The 20,364-nt window shown below is 37.9% G+C and overlaps 1 protein-coding gene across 1 annotated transcript in view; it reads left to right on the forward strand.

Annotated features, from left to right (window-relative positions):
• The window catches only part of ass1 (argininosuccinate synthase 1), a 43,243-nt gene extending 23,381 nt beyond the window's left edge, over nucleotides 1-19,862 (forward strand). The window contains exons 10-15 of the mRNA XM_041810138.1: nucleotides 893-977; nucleotides 2,277-2,341; nucleotides 7,170-7,301; nucleotides 12,312-12,468; nucleotides 17,466-17,531; nucleotides 19,447-19,862. Of these exons, the coding sequence (XP_041666072.1) occupies nucleotides 893-977; nucleotides 2,277-2,341; nucleotides 7,170-7,301; nucleotides 12,312-12,468; nucleotides 17,466-17,531; nucleotides 19,447-19,495 (554 nt within the window). The 3' untranslated portion in view covers nucleotides 19,496-19,862. The remainder of the gene's footprint in view (nucleotides 1-892; nucleotides 978-2,276; nucleotides 2,342-7,169; nucleotides 7,302-12,311; nucleotides 12,469-17,465; nucleotides 17,532-19,446) is intronic.
• Nucleotides 19,863-20,364: the final 502 nt, after the last annotated feature.

Below are 20,364 nucleotides of genomic sequence, written 5' to 3' on the forward strand. Positions count from 1 at the left end.
AAAACCTAAATTAACATCATGGACTTTAAGATGATGAACTACAGGATATTGCAAATTACAAGTGCTATTAATCAGAAAATACAAGACCTCTCCTGCTGTAATGAATGTTCACAGCCTTAAAACTCAACAAGGTTCATACAGGTGTTTGAAACCCTTGAAAATGCTTAAGTGGCAATGTGTTTTCAAGATTTGAGAAGTGCTTTGATTTTGGATAAAGTGCTTTAAAATGCTTGAAATTATGTGTGCCTTTTATGATAAGAATAGCTATCTGACTTGCTTGTTAGATGGAGAAATAAAATCAGTCAGAAGGTCTTTCAGGTAAAATTAAGATAAAATAATATTTAAAAAAACTCCCTTTTCTCTTTTGAAGAATATATGACAGTAACCAAGTAAACTTGATGTTTAAATCATTATTTTTCATGGGTCATCACGTTCACAATTTCCTAAAAAGAAATATAGGCAATAAAATTGTTTTTCTCAACAATGTTTTATTATGCCTTTGTTGCTTTTTCCTTTAATTTGTCATACATTTATAGACTGATACAATACACAATTTAGTCTGCTTATATATGACAAGGAAGTGAGATGATTTAGCATCCATGTAGACTCATAAATACAGAATTTACCTCAGCTAATGCCCCTTGAAAGTGTTTGCAAAGTGCCTGAATTTAATCCCGCAAAAAGTGTGTATGACTAAAAAGTACAGACTGCAGAGATTACAGTTGTGCACAATTGGAAGGTATATGCTTACCATGTAAAGTATTGAAAACTAGATAGGCCACACAAGTTTACCACATTGAATCTAAAATTAAGATAAGTACATAGTATATGAGATGTTTTGACATTTGTACTGAACATTGAAATAATTTACAAAACATATTTGTCCCTCTAGGAGTGCCCGTAAAGGTGACAAATGTTCAGGATGGCCAATCCAGGAACTCACCCCTAGAGATCTTCTCTTACCTCAATGAGATTGGGTAACTATATCGCTTTTTGTCTTTATTTCTGTGAGGCATTTTCCATTGCCAGTATGTGTTTAACAAATCCTTTATTAGATATCCTAAAGTAAAGAAAAGAAGCCTTTCTGATGGAAAAATATTGAAGCATTCATAGTGGTGAAGTTCAGCACCTCTGGACTGATGTGAGATTTCACTCTTGCCTCCTTCACTTTGTCCTCTCTCAGCCTTGAAACTGTCAGAGTATAAGATCATCTCTAAAGGTGATTTAACTGAGGACAAAGAAAATTAAAGATTACTTTACTGGTTCTTTCTCTTGTCATAATCATAAGAGTTAAGATTTTCTTAAGTTATTTCTTTGGAGAATTTGTCTTCATCTTTAGACAATATTATCATTGAACTCATGTTGTGTCAATACTTTCTTTTGACAATACAAACTTCTCAGAAAGAGAATACATGTATACAGTGCTCATGTTTGGTGTCATTTTTCTGCACTACCTCAACTTTTTCTTTTTAAGTTGAACTTGTTGCATCAGGTACAGCCCCCCCCACCAATTTTTAAATATTATTTTTTAAAAGAAATTACAAAATGCTGAAATTATTTTAAAAAATTCCAGTGCCAGTCCTGTGCAGTATGGTCCACTGTCCCCTATGTGTAAAATAATTTTTTATAGCAAATTCAAATGCTCATATTTCCTGTTTTACTTGGCCTATTGAAATCAAACAAAAACAGAAAGAAAGATTAAAAACCACCCTTCCACAATAAGTGATTGCTATGCAAAATGTAGCTTTGTTTTCATGCTACTGTGTGACAAAAACAGCCAATGATAAAATCACTCTGGCATGATTTTGGACCCCTAACGGTTAATTGAGCACTTCTTTAAATTAGAACTGTTTCCTGAAGAAATTCACAACAAGCTATGCTCCTCAAAGACGAAGGGAGTGAAAATATTATGTGTCACACAGTTAAAATATTTATGAGATCCCTTCTTTAAAGATTCTGATGGTTTGTCATCTGCTGCTCTAGCAAGAAAAAACACAAAATGGCGTTTAGTTTGGCCATGAATGCATTTTTATGATTTATCGAATGTCATTTCTAGCCTTGTGTGTTGATCGAATAGAAATATCTGAATTATCAGAGGTAACTAAAAAAGTTTTTCAGCCTTTTTTTCCCCTCATTATTCTCGTTAAGAAAAATATTTCTGACCAAAATTAAGAGTTCAGGTGACTTCAGTTGTTTCTAATGCAGGCTCATCTAACTCACATTGAATTGAAGTGTGTCCACTTAAAGTGCTCCTCTCATTTTCTCTCCGTCTGCAGTGGAAAACATGGCGTGGGTCGGATCGACATTGTAGAGAACCGTTTCATTGGCATGAAGTCCCGAGGTAAGAAATTAAATTTATATTCATATTCATTCAGTTTGATAATGATATTTTTTATTTTAATGCCAAATTAGCCAGCAGACTTCCTCACTTAGATAAACAGTGATACACTCTAAATGATATGCGATGGATGCTTTCGTGCTCACCATGAAACACGTCTCAATATTTTAATTTAACATCCATTCAGAAGCTTTCCTTTCACCATCTTGGGCTTTCAAGCTATTTGCAGTTATTTTACCTGAGTGCTTTAAGTGTCTCACTTGCTATTCAACTTCCGTTAAAACGAGAGCCGGATGGCAAACACGCTCTCGTCAAAGGAAATGTTTTTACCCTGGTTCACCTGGAATCATAGACGCTGAAGTTACTTGAATTCATTTATGCATGCACACACATACAGAGAACATGTGGAGAAAAAGAAAAAGGTGCATATGCTTCACTGCATACACATGACATACAAAGTCTATCACATGTTTGCACAAGCTGACATGCAGCGATGTTTTTGTCTCTTTATGACACTAGAAAAGCTCTTTTGTTAGGCCTCTACATGCGTTACAGCTGCTCATATACAAGCGCAGTGAGCTGTTCTGTCCCTGTATAAAGCATGCACACTCTCCTTTTCCCACACGACACGATGTGCTGTGATTGGCAAATTGACTGGCCAACAGACTGTGGCTGTGGTGCAACTTGGCAGGTAGAAATTGGAAAATGGGAAGCCCACTTTTCTCTCCCCTCGGCTGAACAAAAGATCAAAGCTCTTTTCCTCCACCAAAGCAATAGGAAGAGGTGGAGCACAAGGTGTCCAAGTGGTTGAATAACTACCATGGAGTGTACATGTTGGTCTTCTGCGGAGTGATGGCAGTCATGTCAGCACAATGGATGATGACTGGGATTGAATGGGGACGTGTCATACCTATTTGTGTTGGGTCATTTTTATTTGTGTGGGGTCAGGGGGGCGGAGGGGATTGAAATGGTTTGTCAAGAATGTTGTCACAGTGCTACAAAACATTTCAACAGTGGCAGACTAACATTTCCCATCTGTCACGGCGCTGTCAGGCCTCTGACCTGAGCAGCAGTGATGACAACATGCACCTATCAAAAGCAGACGGAAATGGCTGTTTCTTCTGATGATGAACAGGCTGCTTTATGTAGTGGCACTGAAATAGATGTTAAATACCTCAGAGTAACTTTACCTGTTCAGTACAGGATTTCTTAATTTCTTACATAATCAGTGTAACATTCAAAAGGATCAAATAATTGATAAAATTATCACCCATTGTATAAATCAGTTCAGGATTAGAATTAGAAAGATGATGCCGAAAACTGCCACTTTAATCAATAAAAGACTGATCAGTATGTGTGTATCATCTTCTGAGCCCTGGATGGAAAGCTGTGGAGGACCTGATTTGCCCTCTTGGGCCACCAGTTGGTTGTCACTTGTGTCTGCACCTCTTTCAGTGCTCAGTCACTAGTTATCTATAAAATAGCAACAGGTTAACATTACTCACTGTCTTGTCAGCAAAGCGTCACAGGACTCGACGACCGAACAGTTCAGCAACTTTTCAGATTTTTATCCAGCTTGTAGCAGCAGAGGAATTTTCCTATTTGTCACTAGAACCTCCAATTTTGTCAGAGCTTCCCTGCTAACCTTAACAGGTGTTGCAGTTTAAAGAGTGACCGTGCTAATTGGTGGCCTTTAGCCATCTCTCTTTGACACTGCAGTTACAACAAATGTGAAAAACCCCAATTGTACTCACAAACATGTTTTATTATATTTTTAATTGTCAAGAAAGAAATACAGTAGCTGATCAGAAATGTGTAAATTCTGTGAATTTAACAAGGAAGTGTTCACAAAGAATTTTTTGTTTTTTTCAATTCTGTTATTTTGTTTTCTGGTTTTAATGAAAATCTTGAGGAAAAGGAAATCATGTGATCCATTAGGAAAGGTGAGCATTTCAAAATAAAAGCCTCCATGTCAAAAGTTAAGCCATCCTAGCCAACATTTACCTATCAGACTGATTGTTTGCTTAATGTTTGTTTTGTTTTTAGCTCTGAATATTTATTTATTTATGCATTCACTTTTTTTGTGTACACACATTAATAAATAGACCTTTCACCCAAACATTACAATCATAAATTGAAAATTCGACTCCTGCTGTGTACATGGATAAATACCTCAAGCAGTCCAGGCTTATTTATTCATATAAATTTATTTTCTTCCTAATATTATTATATTCTATAAGTCCACCACTACTTTTTACCACTTTATTTTTATTACATACTGCAAATACGAGGGCTTGTACTTTGAAATGCTCACCTTTCCCAATGGGTCACATGATTTCTTTTTCCTCAACTATGTAAGTAAAACAAGAAACCAAAATAACAGAAATGAAATGAAATGATATAACAATATATTTTTTAAAAATATTGTTATATCTTCTCTCTTTTCTGTGAACAAAATGAAATAAACGAGACAATGGCTTGTTTTTTCCATTTTTTCCCCCCAGTTTTGTTAAAAATGAAAAAACTGGATAAACAGGATACGTTTCTCCTGATTTTTTTAATCTGGTTTCAACCAGAAAATGGATCTGCAAGAAAATACACTGACCATTTGACCTCCTCGCTGCTCCAAGTTAACACATGTAACGTCTTGAATTCAATGTCCAGAATTTCATTGTCTCAACATCAACAATTAATCACTTTTATCATCTGAATGGAAACAAAGAACACAAGCTATAGTCAAGCCAAGCCAGTGTATTTATATAGTACATGTAAGAAACCTTGCTTGACCATAGTTTTTTATTGGCTTTAAACACTGTTTTTAATGAAGTAAATCAACAATGAAAGCACAGTTGATAACACAATAGAAACACAATAAACAGGATCATAAAAAATGATCAAAATGTCAAATCCAGCTTGTGTTGAATGCCAGTGCAAATAGGAGAGTATTTTTGCAAGAATTTGGATTTTCACTGAAATGAGCAGTCGAGAAAAAACCCGTAGACAGTATCCTCACTTTGCTTGATTGTTAAAAATGGGCCTTTTTTTGTTTTTCTTGTTTTTAAACAATTCATAAGTCATATTGAAATATCAAAACTCTTGTCAATCTTCATAAAGTTGTATAAATGGCCTTTAAATTGAAAAGACTCATAATGTGGTGGACTGTGTGCAATCAGCCTTCATGGTGTCAGATATGGCATACAGGTATAACAGTAAAACAGTATCAGTATTAAATGATGAATCTGTTTTTGCAGCAATATTTAAACACTAAATTAAACTCCATTCACATCTTATCGGCCCTTAGATCTGCTTTTTTCTTACCGTAGCTGCCTGTTTATGCAGGACTAACAGTTTGCCCACAGGGTCAGAGGGGATCAGCTCAGGAGGAATTAATTCCTGACCTGAGCCCCTCTAGGCCTGCAGCATGGGTTAGCATACCTGCAGTACCTGTATGAAAGATTAAAACCTCAAACACCACTGGGGGTGTTGTCTCATGAAGCTTAACTAAACCGCCACTGTCAGAGCTTACCCAGATTGCGTTTCATTGTGTGCTCCTCTCCGTTAATCTCGCTCTCTTTTGGAGCACTTAAGCTAAGTTGTGTTTGAGGGCAGTTTTAACTTCCCTATCTGATAGAGCCAGCGGAAATGTCCCTACGTGCCCTCTGCGGCCCCGGATCATCAAAAAGCCCAAAGCCGTTGGAGCTCTAGATCAGGTGGCAACCTTTTGAGGCTTATGACAATTAGCAACATTGCTAAGCTTCTCTTTGGCTGCTAGCTGGAAGGAGGAGCTTCTCCATTTTCAGACTGGGACCAGTTTGTACTGGTGTATTTCAGGTTGCACAGGTTTGATCCCAGCTCGCCAGATCTGACAGCATTTTTAAGGTGTGGTGAGGTACCTGTTTGGCATCTTGGCAGCACAAGTTAAATTAAACAGTGTTTGAAAAATATGTTTGTTACAACACCTCATTTTTGATCAATGTTAGTATCAAAAAGGACATTAAGGAGAGTGAGCATTATCTACATTGTGCAGATTGACTATGTATCACAATGTAGTCAGTGTGCAGGAGTTTGCATGCAGTTTTTGTTAATCAAAGCAAGATTTAACCAATATTGGGTGCATAGGACGTCTGTTTTTGTTGCTGTGATGTTGAGAAACATAGCATCGTTTCAAAGTTTGAAATCCTGACATTGTGACAGCCCCAGCTGTAAGACATCACTCAAATAGACAGCTGATGTGAGGAACCATGTATTGGATGGAAGGACAGCACTTAGAAAAATGGATGTCATTGATAAAGCTCTCATTTCTGTTGTCAAGTCTGTCTAATAGCATTTTCCATGGTCCTCTTTTTGTTTTAGTTGACATTTGAGTGACAGCTTCATTTCTCCTGTCATCCACCTCATCTTTTCTCTTCTCACCCCTCCCTCCCTGTCCAGAGGGGGTAAATTGCAGGGTAGTCAGAACCCTGGTCCAGGCTCCAGGCTGGCAGGGGCCTCCTAACCTGTCATTTACCCAGGACGGACTCAAACATAGTTTGTGATTGCCATGTTGGCTTGTCTGTCAAACAGTAGATGAATAATAGAGCTGTTTGCTTATACTTAGTTCAGATGAAGTGGGCTTGTGTATTATTCCTGTAGAAATGGCCTTAGAAGACTATGATGAGGGTGGGGGTATTATTATGTTTCCCTTTATGTCTATTTTAGTATCTAGACCTGTCAGACTATAAATTCGATGATACAGTTGCTTGTATCTACGTTCAAGAATCTTAATTAAATGCTTAGGTTATGTTACACTTTCTGTTGTGCAAAGATTTATTTGTTGTTCTGTATTTTTTAGGCATATATGAAACCCCAGGTGGCACGGTTCTGCTGTCAGCCCACTTAGACATCGAGACCTTCACCATGGACAAAGAGGTGCGTCGGATCAAGCAGGGACTGGGTATCAAGTTCTCCGAGCTCATCTACAATGGTAAGTTCCTTAGCTACATCTGACATTACTTAAATTTTTTTGTTTGTGGTAAGATTAAACTTTCATTGTTGTTTATCTTTATGCAAAAGAAAAATATTAGACTTACAATGATATTGGATTTTTTAAAAATTCTCTGTCTGCAGACTTGAAACAACACATTATCACAATGCTGGGTGAGCCCGATGAGATATAATCTTTTTTTTTTGTAAGAGGTCAATCTATGAATACATAGGAGTATTTAGTTGGAATCTCAGACTTATAAAATAATGATCTCCCAATATGTATCTAATTCTGACTAAAACATAAGATATTATTATTATTATTATTATTATTATTATTATTATTATTATTATTATTTTAAATGTAAGTAATGGTGGTAAACTGATATCAGTCAGTACCATCACAGGTATTACTTCTGCCATGAAACAGATTTTTTCAGTGCCTTCATTACTGGTTTAAACACATGCATTTGATGACTGATAGCTCAGCCTTCTAGACACAAAGACAGGTAAATATAAACCGCTTGTAACTGTGATTTTTAGACTGACAACATCTCACACTGAGTCCCAGTCCTCTGCATGTTTCACGAAGAGCAAACCAGGCACTTAGACTCTCCCTAACCAAAATGTCAGCGGCTCCTCCTCATGTCAGAGCAGGTGGCAGGTTTTGTAATTAATGTGCAGCAGGTAAACACTGTTTGGTGTTAGCAAATAATAATAGTATTGTTAAAGCATCTTCCTGTGAGCTTGGGTGCAAACATGAGTTGCGTATGCCATCACAGGCTCACAGGGGGGAAAGGGTTCTTGGTGCCTGAACTTGCATTTAAATGCATAATGTCTTAATAAAACCATGTGATGTAATACCACTGCTGTAAGGAGCAAGAAGTACTGTAATATAGATTATAGGCTGTAACACTCACTATGAATAAAATTTTCTTTTTAATTTTTTTCATGTTAGTGTCTGAGGTGATTTTTTTAGTGTTAATTATGGCAGTTTTTTTTTTTAATTTCAAGATTTAAAAGTAGTTTTAGTCACATTTGAGTCATTTCTACCCTTTATAGTTTTAATCTTGTTTTAGTTCAGTGTTTCCCAAAGTGGAGGTCACAAAACACTGAAGGGGGTTTGCTTTCCAAAAAACAAAGAAAAATGTAATATGATTTAAAATAGCACATTTTATTATAATTATAATATTGTTAAATTAAGTTAAATTTAAAATAAAACACAGTTATCAAGTAAAATTTGTGGTCAAATGTACCTAAAAGATTAAATAAAACTACCTAAAATGAAAGTTTTGAACATGAGGCTTTGTGTAACTTCGTGCACTTTTTCCCCTTCAAGGGAAGGTGGGGGTCCCTGATCTCTGACACCTTTATTTTAGGGGTGACGGGCTTAAAAGATTGGGAAACACTGTTTTAACTGACGAAACTCAGACATTTTAGTCTGTAGAGAGTGAGTACATTTTACTTTTAGTCCAAACATTATTCTCTTTGCCTGAATCTGGTGCCGAATTACGTTAGTGTGTTTCATGAACATCTGCCACACCTGTGATCACTGCTTTCTACAGCTGAGAAGACAAGAGCTACACATGCTTTGTTTTTGATGTATTTGCCTACAGTGGAGAAATTTCATGGATTTTGAATGTCCGATGAAAACAAAATTCTCAAAAACTCTTTGATGAAAACTAAACTTACTTTTCTTCAGAGTTTTAGTCATCAAAGATCTGTTTTTAGCACATTTTAGTCCAGTCTTTCTCACGCTCAGTCGTAGTTTTAGTCGGCAAAATTAACAGTATTTTTTGTAAAAGTTTTTTTTTTTAATAAAAGAAGGATTTTGAAACAAACAATTCAGCAGATCAGCCGTTAAAGGTTTTGAGAACTTGATGATAACTTTACTATGTCTAACTGCACAGCAATCAATGTAGCGCTAAATATATTGACACTATAAACGGCACAGGGAAAGCAGCAGGAGAAAGGAAGTGATGAACTTCGTCACTGTGGTGTTAATGTCAAGTGCCAATTACTGATGACGTCTAGCCAATTAGGTAGTAGAGCCAGAGAGACACACATTGGTGAAATAAACTGCCAGTGCAGAATGTCGGCCGTACGCAGAATATCAGCCACGATAATCGACCAGGCTGATTATTGCAGCTCCTGTTTCTGGTACTGAAGTGCAGAAAGTTTTAAAATATGCCAGGCTTTCACGACAGATTTTGTGTAGTCTACTATTACTTTTATCCACATTTTAAAGAGCTGGGTCATCACAACTGGCTGCAAAATGTTATAAAACATGAGTCAGACAGGACTGATTTTTTCAGGCCTTTTTGTATTTGCAGGGTTTCAAATTCCAGCATGTTATAATATGTTCTGTTGTCTCAAGTTTTGTAGCATGGGCCTATTTAATGTGCTTTTTTTGCCATGTCTGTATGTCTATCTTTTTCAACTAATACCCTTTGCTGGTGAAAATAAAAGGTAATTCCAACATGTTTTGTTGAATCAATTAGAATTATCCATGTTTACATCCTCTTATCGCTGTATTTTGAGGCTGTTCATCCCTGCTAATACCACAGTTAGTAACACAAAGTGCAGATCAATCCAGCCAAAGTCAACAGCAAATAACTGTTTCATGAGAGAAACAGCAACAGTTTACATTAGGGAGAAACGATCACGCTGAACGTGTACCGTGGTGTCTCTGCGTGCTCAGTGTGTGTGTTTGTGTAAGCTTTTCTTGGCTCAGGTGTCTTAATCATCCCTTCTGCTCGGTCTCCAGTCCCCTGCACCTTCATCCACATAATAGGATCAGTGCCATTAGAGACTCCTTCCTCTCTCTGGAGGGTATAATTGAAGTGGCCTAGTACTCAAACACACACAAAAACACACACGCACAAAGGTGCTACTTTCAGAGGCAGGGCAGAGATTAAACCCATTGTGGGTTTAAATCATTAATAACTCTGCATATAAATGGGGCTTATGTTAACAATCCACCTGTCCTGCATCTGTTTTACATTAATACGTCACCACTTATCCAGAGGGATTCTTTTTTGGGGGTGAATTTGCACCAATTGAGGGGAATGCCGTTTCCACATTTCCAGTTAAAAGAAAATAAAATGATGTAATTCTAAGAAGCTTTTTCCAATATTTTTTGTTGTTAAATAAGAAAAAAACCCCATACTTATGCAAACCCTGGCATTTCATTTGCATTATAATTTTTTAATATAAGAAAATTGTGACCCTCTCCTCCTGATATAACATTTTTCTTTAAAACAATATGGATTAAACAAACAATGATTAGGTAATATAATCTGAAATTTCTCAAAAAAAAAAAAAAAAAAAAAACTACCATAAACTTGATCTAGCGTGTAGTTTCACATGTGACACATTGTGCTATTTGGAGCCAGTAAAATCAGGGAGCGATTGTGCCTTTGAACCAGACAACGAGGTGGAGGTCAGCCCGCTGATGAGAGGAGAACCCCCGCTGAGTGGGGCGTTCCTGACCTCTGAACATACACAGACACATCCCTCGCCCATCTGTCTCAGAGACTGACGGAGCAGGTCAGCGAAATGAGACAAAAGAAAAGGGTGTGTGAACTTCACCTGGAACAGAAATGAAACCAAAGCACAGACAGATTTTAGCTCAACAAGACATCACAAAGACCCGGTGGACTCTAATGCCAATGGAGGATTTGCAGGATAACAGACCCTTTCTTCACATGATCTTCCTGGTTTCTTTTGTTAACTAATCATATGTAAAAATGTAAATCTAAACGCAAAAACTGAACAACATGTAAAAAGTCTTATGGGCAAGTTAAGATCAGTTTGGTTTGCACATTTTGGCCCGTGCACATTAAAGCTTTTTCTAAATCTGAGATTGTCCTTTGTAAAAATAACAAATTGTGCTCATCAGTTACGCTCTTCTCCAGCTTTAAACCTCTAGTAGAGGGACGATGTTAAAAGCCAAACAGAGTAGAAAAATAAACCCCAAAAGCTTTTTCCAGAACATGACTAGAAACAGTACACTCACCCAGCTGCCAAATGGACAAAAGCAGAAATAAACACTCTCACAGCTAAGCTAGCTCATTAGCTTAGTTTGACTTTACTTCTTTGGCTTATTTAAAAAAAAGTCATGCAAAAACTTTCCAGTTAAATGCATAACCAGTGTTAATTTCGGCAAGTAAAACTATGGCTAAAATGTTTGTCGACTACTTTTTTCCAAAACGAAGACTGGCTAAAAATGATCTAAGATGACTAAAACTGACGTAAAGTAAGTTTAGTTTTCATCAAGATGACTTAGACTGACCAAAATGAAATTTAGTTTCTGTTAGACATCCAAAATCCATTATATTTCTCCACAGTGGCTAAATCTGTCAAAACACGACATATCTGTATTTCCTCTGCCTCTCGGCTGTAGAAGGAAGGGAAACTGGGGTTTTCAGGGTGCATAGAGCCTACTGACATGATTTGGTGCTGTATTTAGGAAAGAGAATAAACTTTTGGACTAAAAGTTAAGACTGAAATATATGGAATTTTAATTGACTAAAATTAAAAACAGTTGTCAAAATTCACACTGTGTATAACTAAGCTGATTTGCAGGTGAACACATTGCTGCTGTTTGCCAGGTGGCGTAAGGCCAACCTGATCTGCACCTTTGTTTCTAGATTGAGATAGCATTTCTAATTTGTTACCCACATCGTTGGGCTTCAAACGCCTCTTCAGAAACCAATGGGTGACATTGCTTTGACCAGTGTTTCTTAAATAGGGTGGCAAGGCATGCTGGTTTGCTCTGTGGTAAAGTTTTGTGTGCCTTGGGAATTTGTGCAACCATATGTAATTATTACAATTATGCAACAATTTAAGTTAGTGTGACATGTCATAAGTAGTATTTGTATGGATATGGATATGGAAAAGGTGTGCCTTGGGCAAAAAAAGGTTGGAAACCACTGCCTAAGGCTATGCCCATGTTTCAAGCAGCTTATGACTTGTACTCAACTTGTCCCTGCATTATTTACCACTTTAGGTTTCTGGTACAGTCCAGAGTGTGAGTTTGTGCGGCACTGCATAGCCAGATCTCAGGAGAACGTGGAGGGGAAAGTTCAGATGTCTGTGTTCAAGGGCCATGTCTACATCCTGGGACGGGAGTCACCTAAGTCCCTCTACAATGAAGAGCTGGTCAGGTAAGAACGGACACAATGAAAGTGAATTTCATCCCGTTTCTTTTCCAGCCTCAAAGGCTGTTACAGAAGCGTTAATGTCATTTTGGTTTCAGACACCGTTGCTTCATCTGTTACTTCATGTTTAAACGTCACGTCTTGCTTCCTATTCGACGGGGCCGCCTGTCCTGAAAATTTAGCATGAGTGGACAAGGCATAGTGGTTGCTTGTTTGAGCGGCCACCTGTATTTGGCTGGTCTGTGCACTGTGTTCAGAGCAGCCAGCCTGTTGTGTCAGATCAGCTCGCTCAAGTTCTCTCCTGACCTCCACATCAACACTACACCAACCCGGCCTCACAAAGACATCAGAGAAGTTTCAAGCTCAGTTCCTGGAGGGCAGACCCTGACCCCAACCCTTCCTACTGCACCCCCGTGGCCCTCTTAGCCCTGCTAACAGTGGGTTTGTTCAGGAGGCTGACCCCTGATGCCCTGTGGGCAGGCTCAGCACTGACCAAAGTAAAAACCTCTCCATATGCCCCTCCATCTCCACTTCAGTCACACACACTCCAGTTGTACCCTAAAGTCAGCGAGCTAATGGGGTTTTCAGCCAGAGGAGAGAGGTGATTTCAGTGGGCTTTTAAAGGGAAAGTACGTGGGTGTCATGCTAGTTTAGCAGGTCAGAGTGAGGGACAAAAGGAGAGATTTCTCACACAGTCAGCCTTTCTGTTCCTTTTGCTGGAGCAGCGGGAAAAAAAATCACAAAGCTAAGTGCATTTTTTAATCCCAAGTGAAAGTTAGCAATAAAGGAATAAATAGATATTATACTGTATACAGATGGTGCATTCATTTAGCCCTTTTAACCCATATTTAATTACCATGTTACTTTGCCTCCAGTGTTCAGATTTCCAAAGAAACAATTCAGAAATAACCGCTGAGTCACTGTGAAGATAAATTATGACTCACTGACCTCTCAACCAGCCTGTCTCTAAGAAACTCTGACTAATGAAGGCTCATGTTTGAGTACAACACCTGACCTTGTTCAGACACATTTCTTCAACACGTGTGTGACGGAGGTGTTGAGTTGCAGGATCACAAAGACCTCGAGGCCACTGACAGATGGGCGCAGTGGTTCCTCAGAAGAGAGCCCATTACAAGCAGCACGATACAAAACCCTCACAAATCAGATTTAAGAACAACGATACTGTTAACACTCAATTATATGACATACTAATGAGGTCATTGTTTTAAAATCTGTCATATAAACAAAAATACCTATACATACACTCAGGTATTTTATGGTATCAGAAAGATAAAGATGTAAAAGCTCATTATATGTAGATTTAGAGATGAAATTTCTTTCTAGCTCTGTTTAGCTTCATTGAGATTCTTCAGTTTGTTATAATCTATAAAAAAAGGCATCAAACCCTCAAATCTGAGAAACTGAAACTAGCTAATCTCTGTTTGTTTGGAGTTTTTCCTTGGAAATTAAATAAATAAAGACTGGTTACTTCATGCGAAAAAAAGGCAAGTAGAACCTTTCTATCCATCAGTAGAGTCTAGCTGTTTCAGCTCTACATGCACATGCATAACTAAGTTTTTTTTAGGAGCTGTTATCATTGATGCTTTAATTGTGATGCGATTAAAGGGGGTAGGATTAGATAAGTCTATACTTCTTCCTACTTCTTTTTGCTTATGTAAACTGAGATGCTTAAGAATTTGCAGATTCAAGTTACTTTCTTGTCTTGTTTTCATTTTTTGATGTTTACTTATTTGTATTTTTAACTGTTTTTAAGTTGTGATTTACATGATCGAAATAAAAATATCAATCAATCGATCAAAGGTCAATGATTAATGCATTCTTTTAAATAGAGCAGTCTTCTCTTCTCACCACAGTTTTCCCCTGCAGCCACAGTATTGTAAAATAAGTCCACCACTTCTCCTTAATGTCTCATTTTGCAGTAAAAACTCCGAAACGGCTCAGTGGAAAAGGGAAAAGTAATCTGCACCTTGTATCATCAATCATTTCACTTTTAATTATTCCCTTACTTTCTTTTTAATCCATAACAAGATCTTTTTTTCTGTGGTTAAGTTCATCGCACAAACTCTGATCTACCCTTAGATCATTCAGTTCTAATGCTTTTTTTTTTTTTTTGTGAAAGAAAACTACATTTCATCATTTAGGGAAAAAAACAGGTTTAATTGAAAAAAGGAGAATTGTCACAATTAATTTGAAATTTTTTCTTTGCTGTTTAAAGTAGGGTTGTCACCAGATTTTTAAACTTCAGTATGAAACTAGTAAAGTTAAGAGGAAGAAAAACCACTGGTACCCATCTTGATTCCATTGAAACAAAACAAATGTCCTAGGCATCTAGTATTTGGAATTTAATATTATTTTTAGCTCTTGTTCACTTTCTTGATTGCACAAATATGTTGGCAACATTTTAGCACCAGTACCAGCATTTGATTTTCATTTTAGTTCAAATCTTTTTTCTAATGAAGCGGTTAAACATTAAAACTACAAATCTGTTTTAATTCAAACTTAAGAGAACAAACCACCACACATTAACATGTAAAATACAGACAGTAACAAAAGAAGAGGGAAAAAGATACACGACTGACTCCTTATCCATTCCCCCTCTGTTTTTAATTTGTTTTGTGTAAACCAAATGAAGCTATTAATGTCATTCAGTCTAGCTTGTGTTTTTAGTGTTCTGAAGAAGAGGTTGCTAAATCTTGTGCAAGTGCCACAATTTCTTTTATGGCCAGAGCTGAATTCTCTCCAAATGAGAGGGTTTTACTGTTACAGCCAGCCATAATTTAAAAGTTGGGGCTACTACCTCTTTCCAAAATGTTAACGTGATTTTTTTTTTTGCCATGGTAAGGATAGCATTTGATATCAACATTTATCAAGCTTGATAGACTGATCTAACTAGTTTAATTTTCCAGTGTCTCCTAACTCTTACTGATGCTACTATGTCCGTAAGTAAGATACATAAACTTTTGCAACTCAATTCTCAAAGGTTCAGAGTTAAATCTAAACTTTGGAAAGTGTTCATTTTTAACTCTCTTATTGTGTTCATTTTTAACACTCACATTAAAGTATACTTTTTACCCAGCATTGTGTTATGTTCTTCCACTTGTTTTAATTTGGAGTATTTTAAGTTTTAAATACTGACTCTTTTTACGCGCAAGGATGCCATCTTGAGTTGAGCACTTGTGACACATCATAGTGTACGCTGGCAAGGATGAAACAAAGCAACAAAAGTATGGCTTAGAACACTTTTTGATGAAGTCCATCTTTTACTTCAGTCCATTTAATGCTACAGGCAGAAAGTCACTAACTCGGTGAACAACCTCACCCATGGTGCAGTAATGTCTACTGTCAAAAACAGCGACAATCCACCAGAAACATGTCAGCATTGTACAACAGGCAACATCCAAACTCATACGAATACACATAAATGCAACAAAAAACACAAACACATTGCCCAAGTGCATGATGGGACATAGCAGTGGGCTGAGGTTTGACCAGCTGACTCTCTACAGAGTTAGACTAACACTGCTGAATCAACACTGTCAAATAACTCCCAGCACTTTCAGTGTTATATCAACTCGGAAATGTTTAATGCTGAGATATCAACACTCCTGTTTTTGCTTCGCGTACTGTCATCCTGATTTTCTGCACTATCCCGTCGTCTTTTCCAAATGAAGGCAAGATGTGCAAAAAATAAGTTTAAAAAAAAATGCCTGAAGATCTGAACTTTTCAGCTACTTTTGATCATTGTAACAGAGACTGAAATGTTTTCTAAAAATGTTGTGTGAAAAAGTATTGAAACTATTGTCATTCTTAAATTATCGATAAAAATATCTGTCAAAAGTTAAAAAAAACTACTCAAGGAGACTTCTGCTTTGTTTTTCCTGCATTATCACGACTTTAGCATGCACCTATCCTCTTGCGTATACACATGGAAGTGTCAGTCTCTTCTCTTTCTCTCATGCACGCTCATTTGTGTCTACATGACGACCCGTCACACTCACACATACACACACAGAGCAGATTAGGCATGAAACCCCCACTGACATCCTGTTGGCTCTCCACGGGCAACAGTAAACGGCGTCATTAACACAGTGGTAACACAGCCCGTCACCGCACCCATCTGAGAGAGAAATGTCACCCTCCTCGCTGTCCGCCAGCTCCGCTCTCAATTAGACTGCAGGGTTTCAGAAAATATCACATGCTTCCACACATACACATACACAGACATATTCTTTGTAGCCACTCACTCATAATGGCATTCAGGTGCCGGGTAGGGAGCCTTGTATTGAGAGTTGATGATTTAGTTGTCGCTCTTTCTTCTTATAGTGTTTATCCTATCATTTGTTGGCAATTTCCTCTTTTGCTAAGTGCTTCTGAAGAATGAGTGCAAGCTGTATGTTGGGAGTTGGGGGTGGAGAGGACTCTGTGAGGAAGTGTATTAAGCACTGCAGGTAGAAACTGCTGCAATTACACAGCACACGGACACGCTTTGTGAGAAACATTAAGAACAGAAGACTCTACAATCTGCATCTTGAGTGACAAATGTGGCCTAAGTTAGGACTAACTTCTTTTCACGAAGACAGAAACATCAGATCACAAAATCATCTCTCAGAGCTGATATGATGGGTTTGTTTTAAAATGGGTTATGCGCCTCTTTTGTGTGCTTGAGTATGTTTTTAATTTTCTGATATTGATTCTTTGTTATTCAGGACAAACAATGCTAAAGAGGAGCCTTCAGAGAAAAATCGATGGGAACAATATTTCAAAGAAGCAGATAGTCAACGATCCAGTTATCCCAGTAGTTGCCAAAATTTGTCTCTTATGTTGTTGCCACAATACCAAACATTGCAATCAATTTGTAACTACAAAACCCACCAATTTTTCCTTGTGTGCTTGGTCTCTCTTTAGCTGTATTTTCCTTGAAACCTTACATTAAAAGATTGTTCTGACGGGGCTGTTTTTTTTTGTTTTCTTTATCTCTTTAGCATGGACGTGCAGGGAGACTACGATCCTTGTGATGCCTCCGGATTCATCAGGATTAACGCTGTCAGGTTAGCATCCTTTGGGCCTCATGCTGCAAAAACTCATAACCAAGGTGCCCTGGTATAGGTGGTTTGCTGATGATGGCACAGCAACACTCTGGATGTGGGGCAGGAAGTGTTTCTGCATGGAGAAGTGCAATCAGAATGCCAGGATTTTATGCTGTTTAGGACTGTGCCGATTGTGAGGAAAAAAATCATCTTAAGCTACTTTTGTGTTTCGAAAGTGAGATTAGCACAAATTCAGGCAAAATGAAAAAGATGCCAGGAGAAAGGACGGCAGACGACGCTCATGTATGGTCGATGTCAACCAAGTGGTACAATTTGGTTTTGAAGTTTCCAACCCTGATCTTGATTGTGTTTCCACGGCAGATATCTGTCAAGTCTATCTCATTGCGATGGGAAATCCATCCCTTTACAGAGATTTAGATATGGTCCTCAGCTTCTTACTAAAAAAATTTGTTTTGGCTCCCAAACATCGCTTCATTTAGAGTCCGTTTGACTATTTAAATGTGCATCAGATAACAAAAACAGAAGGCTCGTTCTCAAACACAAGCCACACGTTTTGTAGATTATTTTGTGAACCAGAAGTTATTACCCAGTTGTTTACACCACCCATTTTATTTGGTTAATAGTACATCAGCGTTTCAATTGAAAGAGTATTTGAAAAATAAGGGAGAAAAGCTGTCAAAGCAGCTAAACTAGCCTCTTCACTCACCACAAGACTCCTCAAGGCTCCTATCTTCCCTCATCTGGCTAGACATGTAGGAGGAGGTCTGTAGGACTGAGTAATATGGGATATTAATCAGCTTCAAGCCAGGTTGATCAGTTAACCTGTAGGAAAAGAAGATTTTTTCTAGAGCAGTGGTTCTCAACTGGTGGGTCGGGACCCAAAGGTGGGTCGTGGAGCAATTATCAGTGGGTCATGACTGGGTGGCAAAAGTCCTGAAGTCCTTAATGGACCATCGATACCTTTTATTTTGCTCTGTTTTACTGTGAAATTGGGTTAATTTACATGTTTATCTCCTCTTCTTGCAATAAATGGCTACTTTTCCCATGATAATGAAGTAACTTCACAAGGTCTCTGGAAAAGTGGTAGAAATTGACACGTAATGATGGGGAAAGTGGGTATACAGTTTGTCAGTTTTGTCCCTTTATTTACATCAGGTCCAATCATGCTCCAAACTGAAATACAATCAATTACCAAACGTGTTGTTGAAAATTTGTTGTAAACTTGGGTCGTGATCTTTCATAAGACAGACTGGTGGGTCCTGAGGCCAGACCAGTTGAGAACCACCGCTCTAGAGTATAGGATCATACCTAATGCATGTAGAAATGTTCTGATCTTTGCAGGGAAAACAGCTTGAACTGTATTTCTTTGCGGCTGTGTTGCTCTTTTAGTATCTGTTTCATCCGTACTGCTTGCCAACTACTAGCTTTAATACAGTACTTGAGCTCTCAGCCTGTGCTGATTGTTGTGAGACAGTCTCACAGCCAGTGAGTTTCTCTGCCCACTTCCACTTGTCACATTTTTGTTTTTCTGTCAGTTTAGCACCCCACAAAGCTTATTTGACAGTATACTCCCTGTTCTCTTTAAATGCAGGATTATGTTTTAAAGCTGTTAAAAAGCAGCGCCAACCTCCACCGTTCTGATCTCTGTTGCTGTGTATTCCAACTTTTTTTGAGCATTGAAGAAGCCCACAATGAATTACACAATGAATTTGGTGAATTTTCAGCACTTATGGTTATACTGGTACATTGGTCACCAGTAAGGGATGCAGCCTAGACTGCATGACTAGAAGCCAAGCAAATAAACTAGCTAAGATTTGAGTTTCTACTTTTGTCAAACAGCTGTAAAAACATTTATGTTTCCATTATTCATTTCCCTTAAAATCATATTCTTCTGTCTTTTTATTCTCCTCAACAGGTTAAGGGAACACCATCGTTTGCAGGGTTTCTCCAACTCTCAGCAGTGACCACAGCAGTCCTCTGAGCCATCTTCCTTCTCTCCACCCTCCCTCAGGTGGTAGTAGATTAAGACTTTGTGCCTCTGTTATCTTCATGTTGCCTTACTGTCTCCTGTTATTTAAACAAGCACAATGTATCTACACTACTAGTCACACTTACTGTTCAACTGTGATGCTTAAAGCTGAAGGCTAGGGGAAAAAATATCAGCAAGCTGTTAAAAGGAAATAGTTTCAATCAGGTTGATTCATACTTTATGGATAGGCATATTAATAAAATGTATTTCTCAGTATTTTAACTCATGGATTTTGTCTTTGTCGTAGCATCAGTCGGCAAGAACTTGAACACAAATAAAAAAACTGAGACTGTTACAGAAAATACTGAGTATGTGTTTTTCTTCCTCAGCTCTAATAATTGATTATATTTTAATAAATGGTATTTATGATGAGTTTAAAAGCAAACACTGGCCCTACTCTTCTGCCACTGTCAGTGTAAGTGTCAGTGATTAATAGCTCCTGTCATTGGCAGGCATCCTTCTTATTAATGCCTCTGCCTGTTTAACTCTCAGGGCTGTACAGTCACTGCCCCGTGAAGACTTTGGGCCAGTGAGAACAAACGGATCATATTTATGATATGTTGATGAAGCAGCAGCAGAGCATGTGCATGATACAGCAGTGATAATGAACATGGGGGCTCACTGGAGCAGAAGTGACAAGGCCATTTCTGAGCTCAAATGGCACAAGTCAAATGGAAGGAAAACCAATTGGCTGAATATGTATGTTTCTCTGTGCTGCAGGGGGTCTCCAAGCTCAGAGAACAGAGTGAAAGGGTGGAGTCAATATAAAGAGAAGCCTGGGCTAAATATACAGTGCCTATAAAA

This window comes from Cheilinus undulatus, linkage group 17 (assembly GCF_018320785.1).
Source record: "Cheilinus undulatus linkage group 17, ASM1832078v1, whole genome shotgun sequence".
Classification (NCBI taxonomy): Eukaryota; Metazoa; Chordata; class Actinopteri; order Labriformes; family Labridae; genus Cheilinus; species Cheilinus undulatus.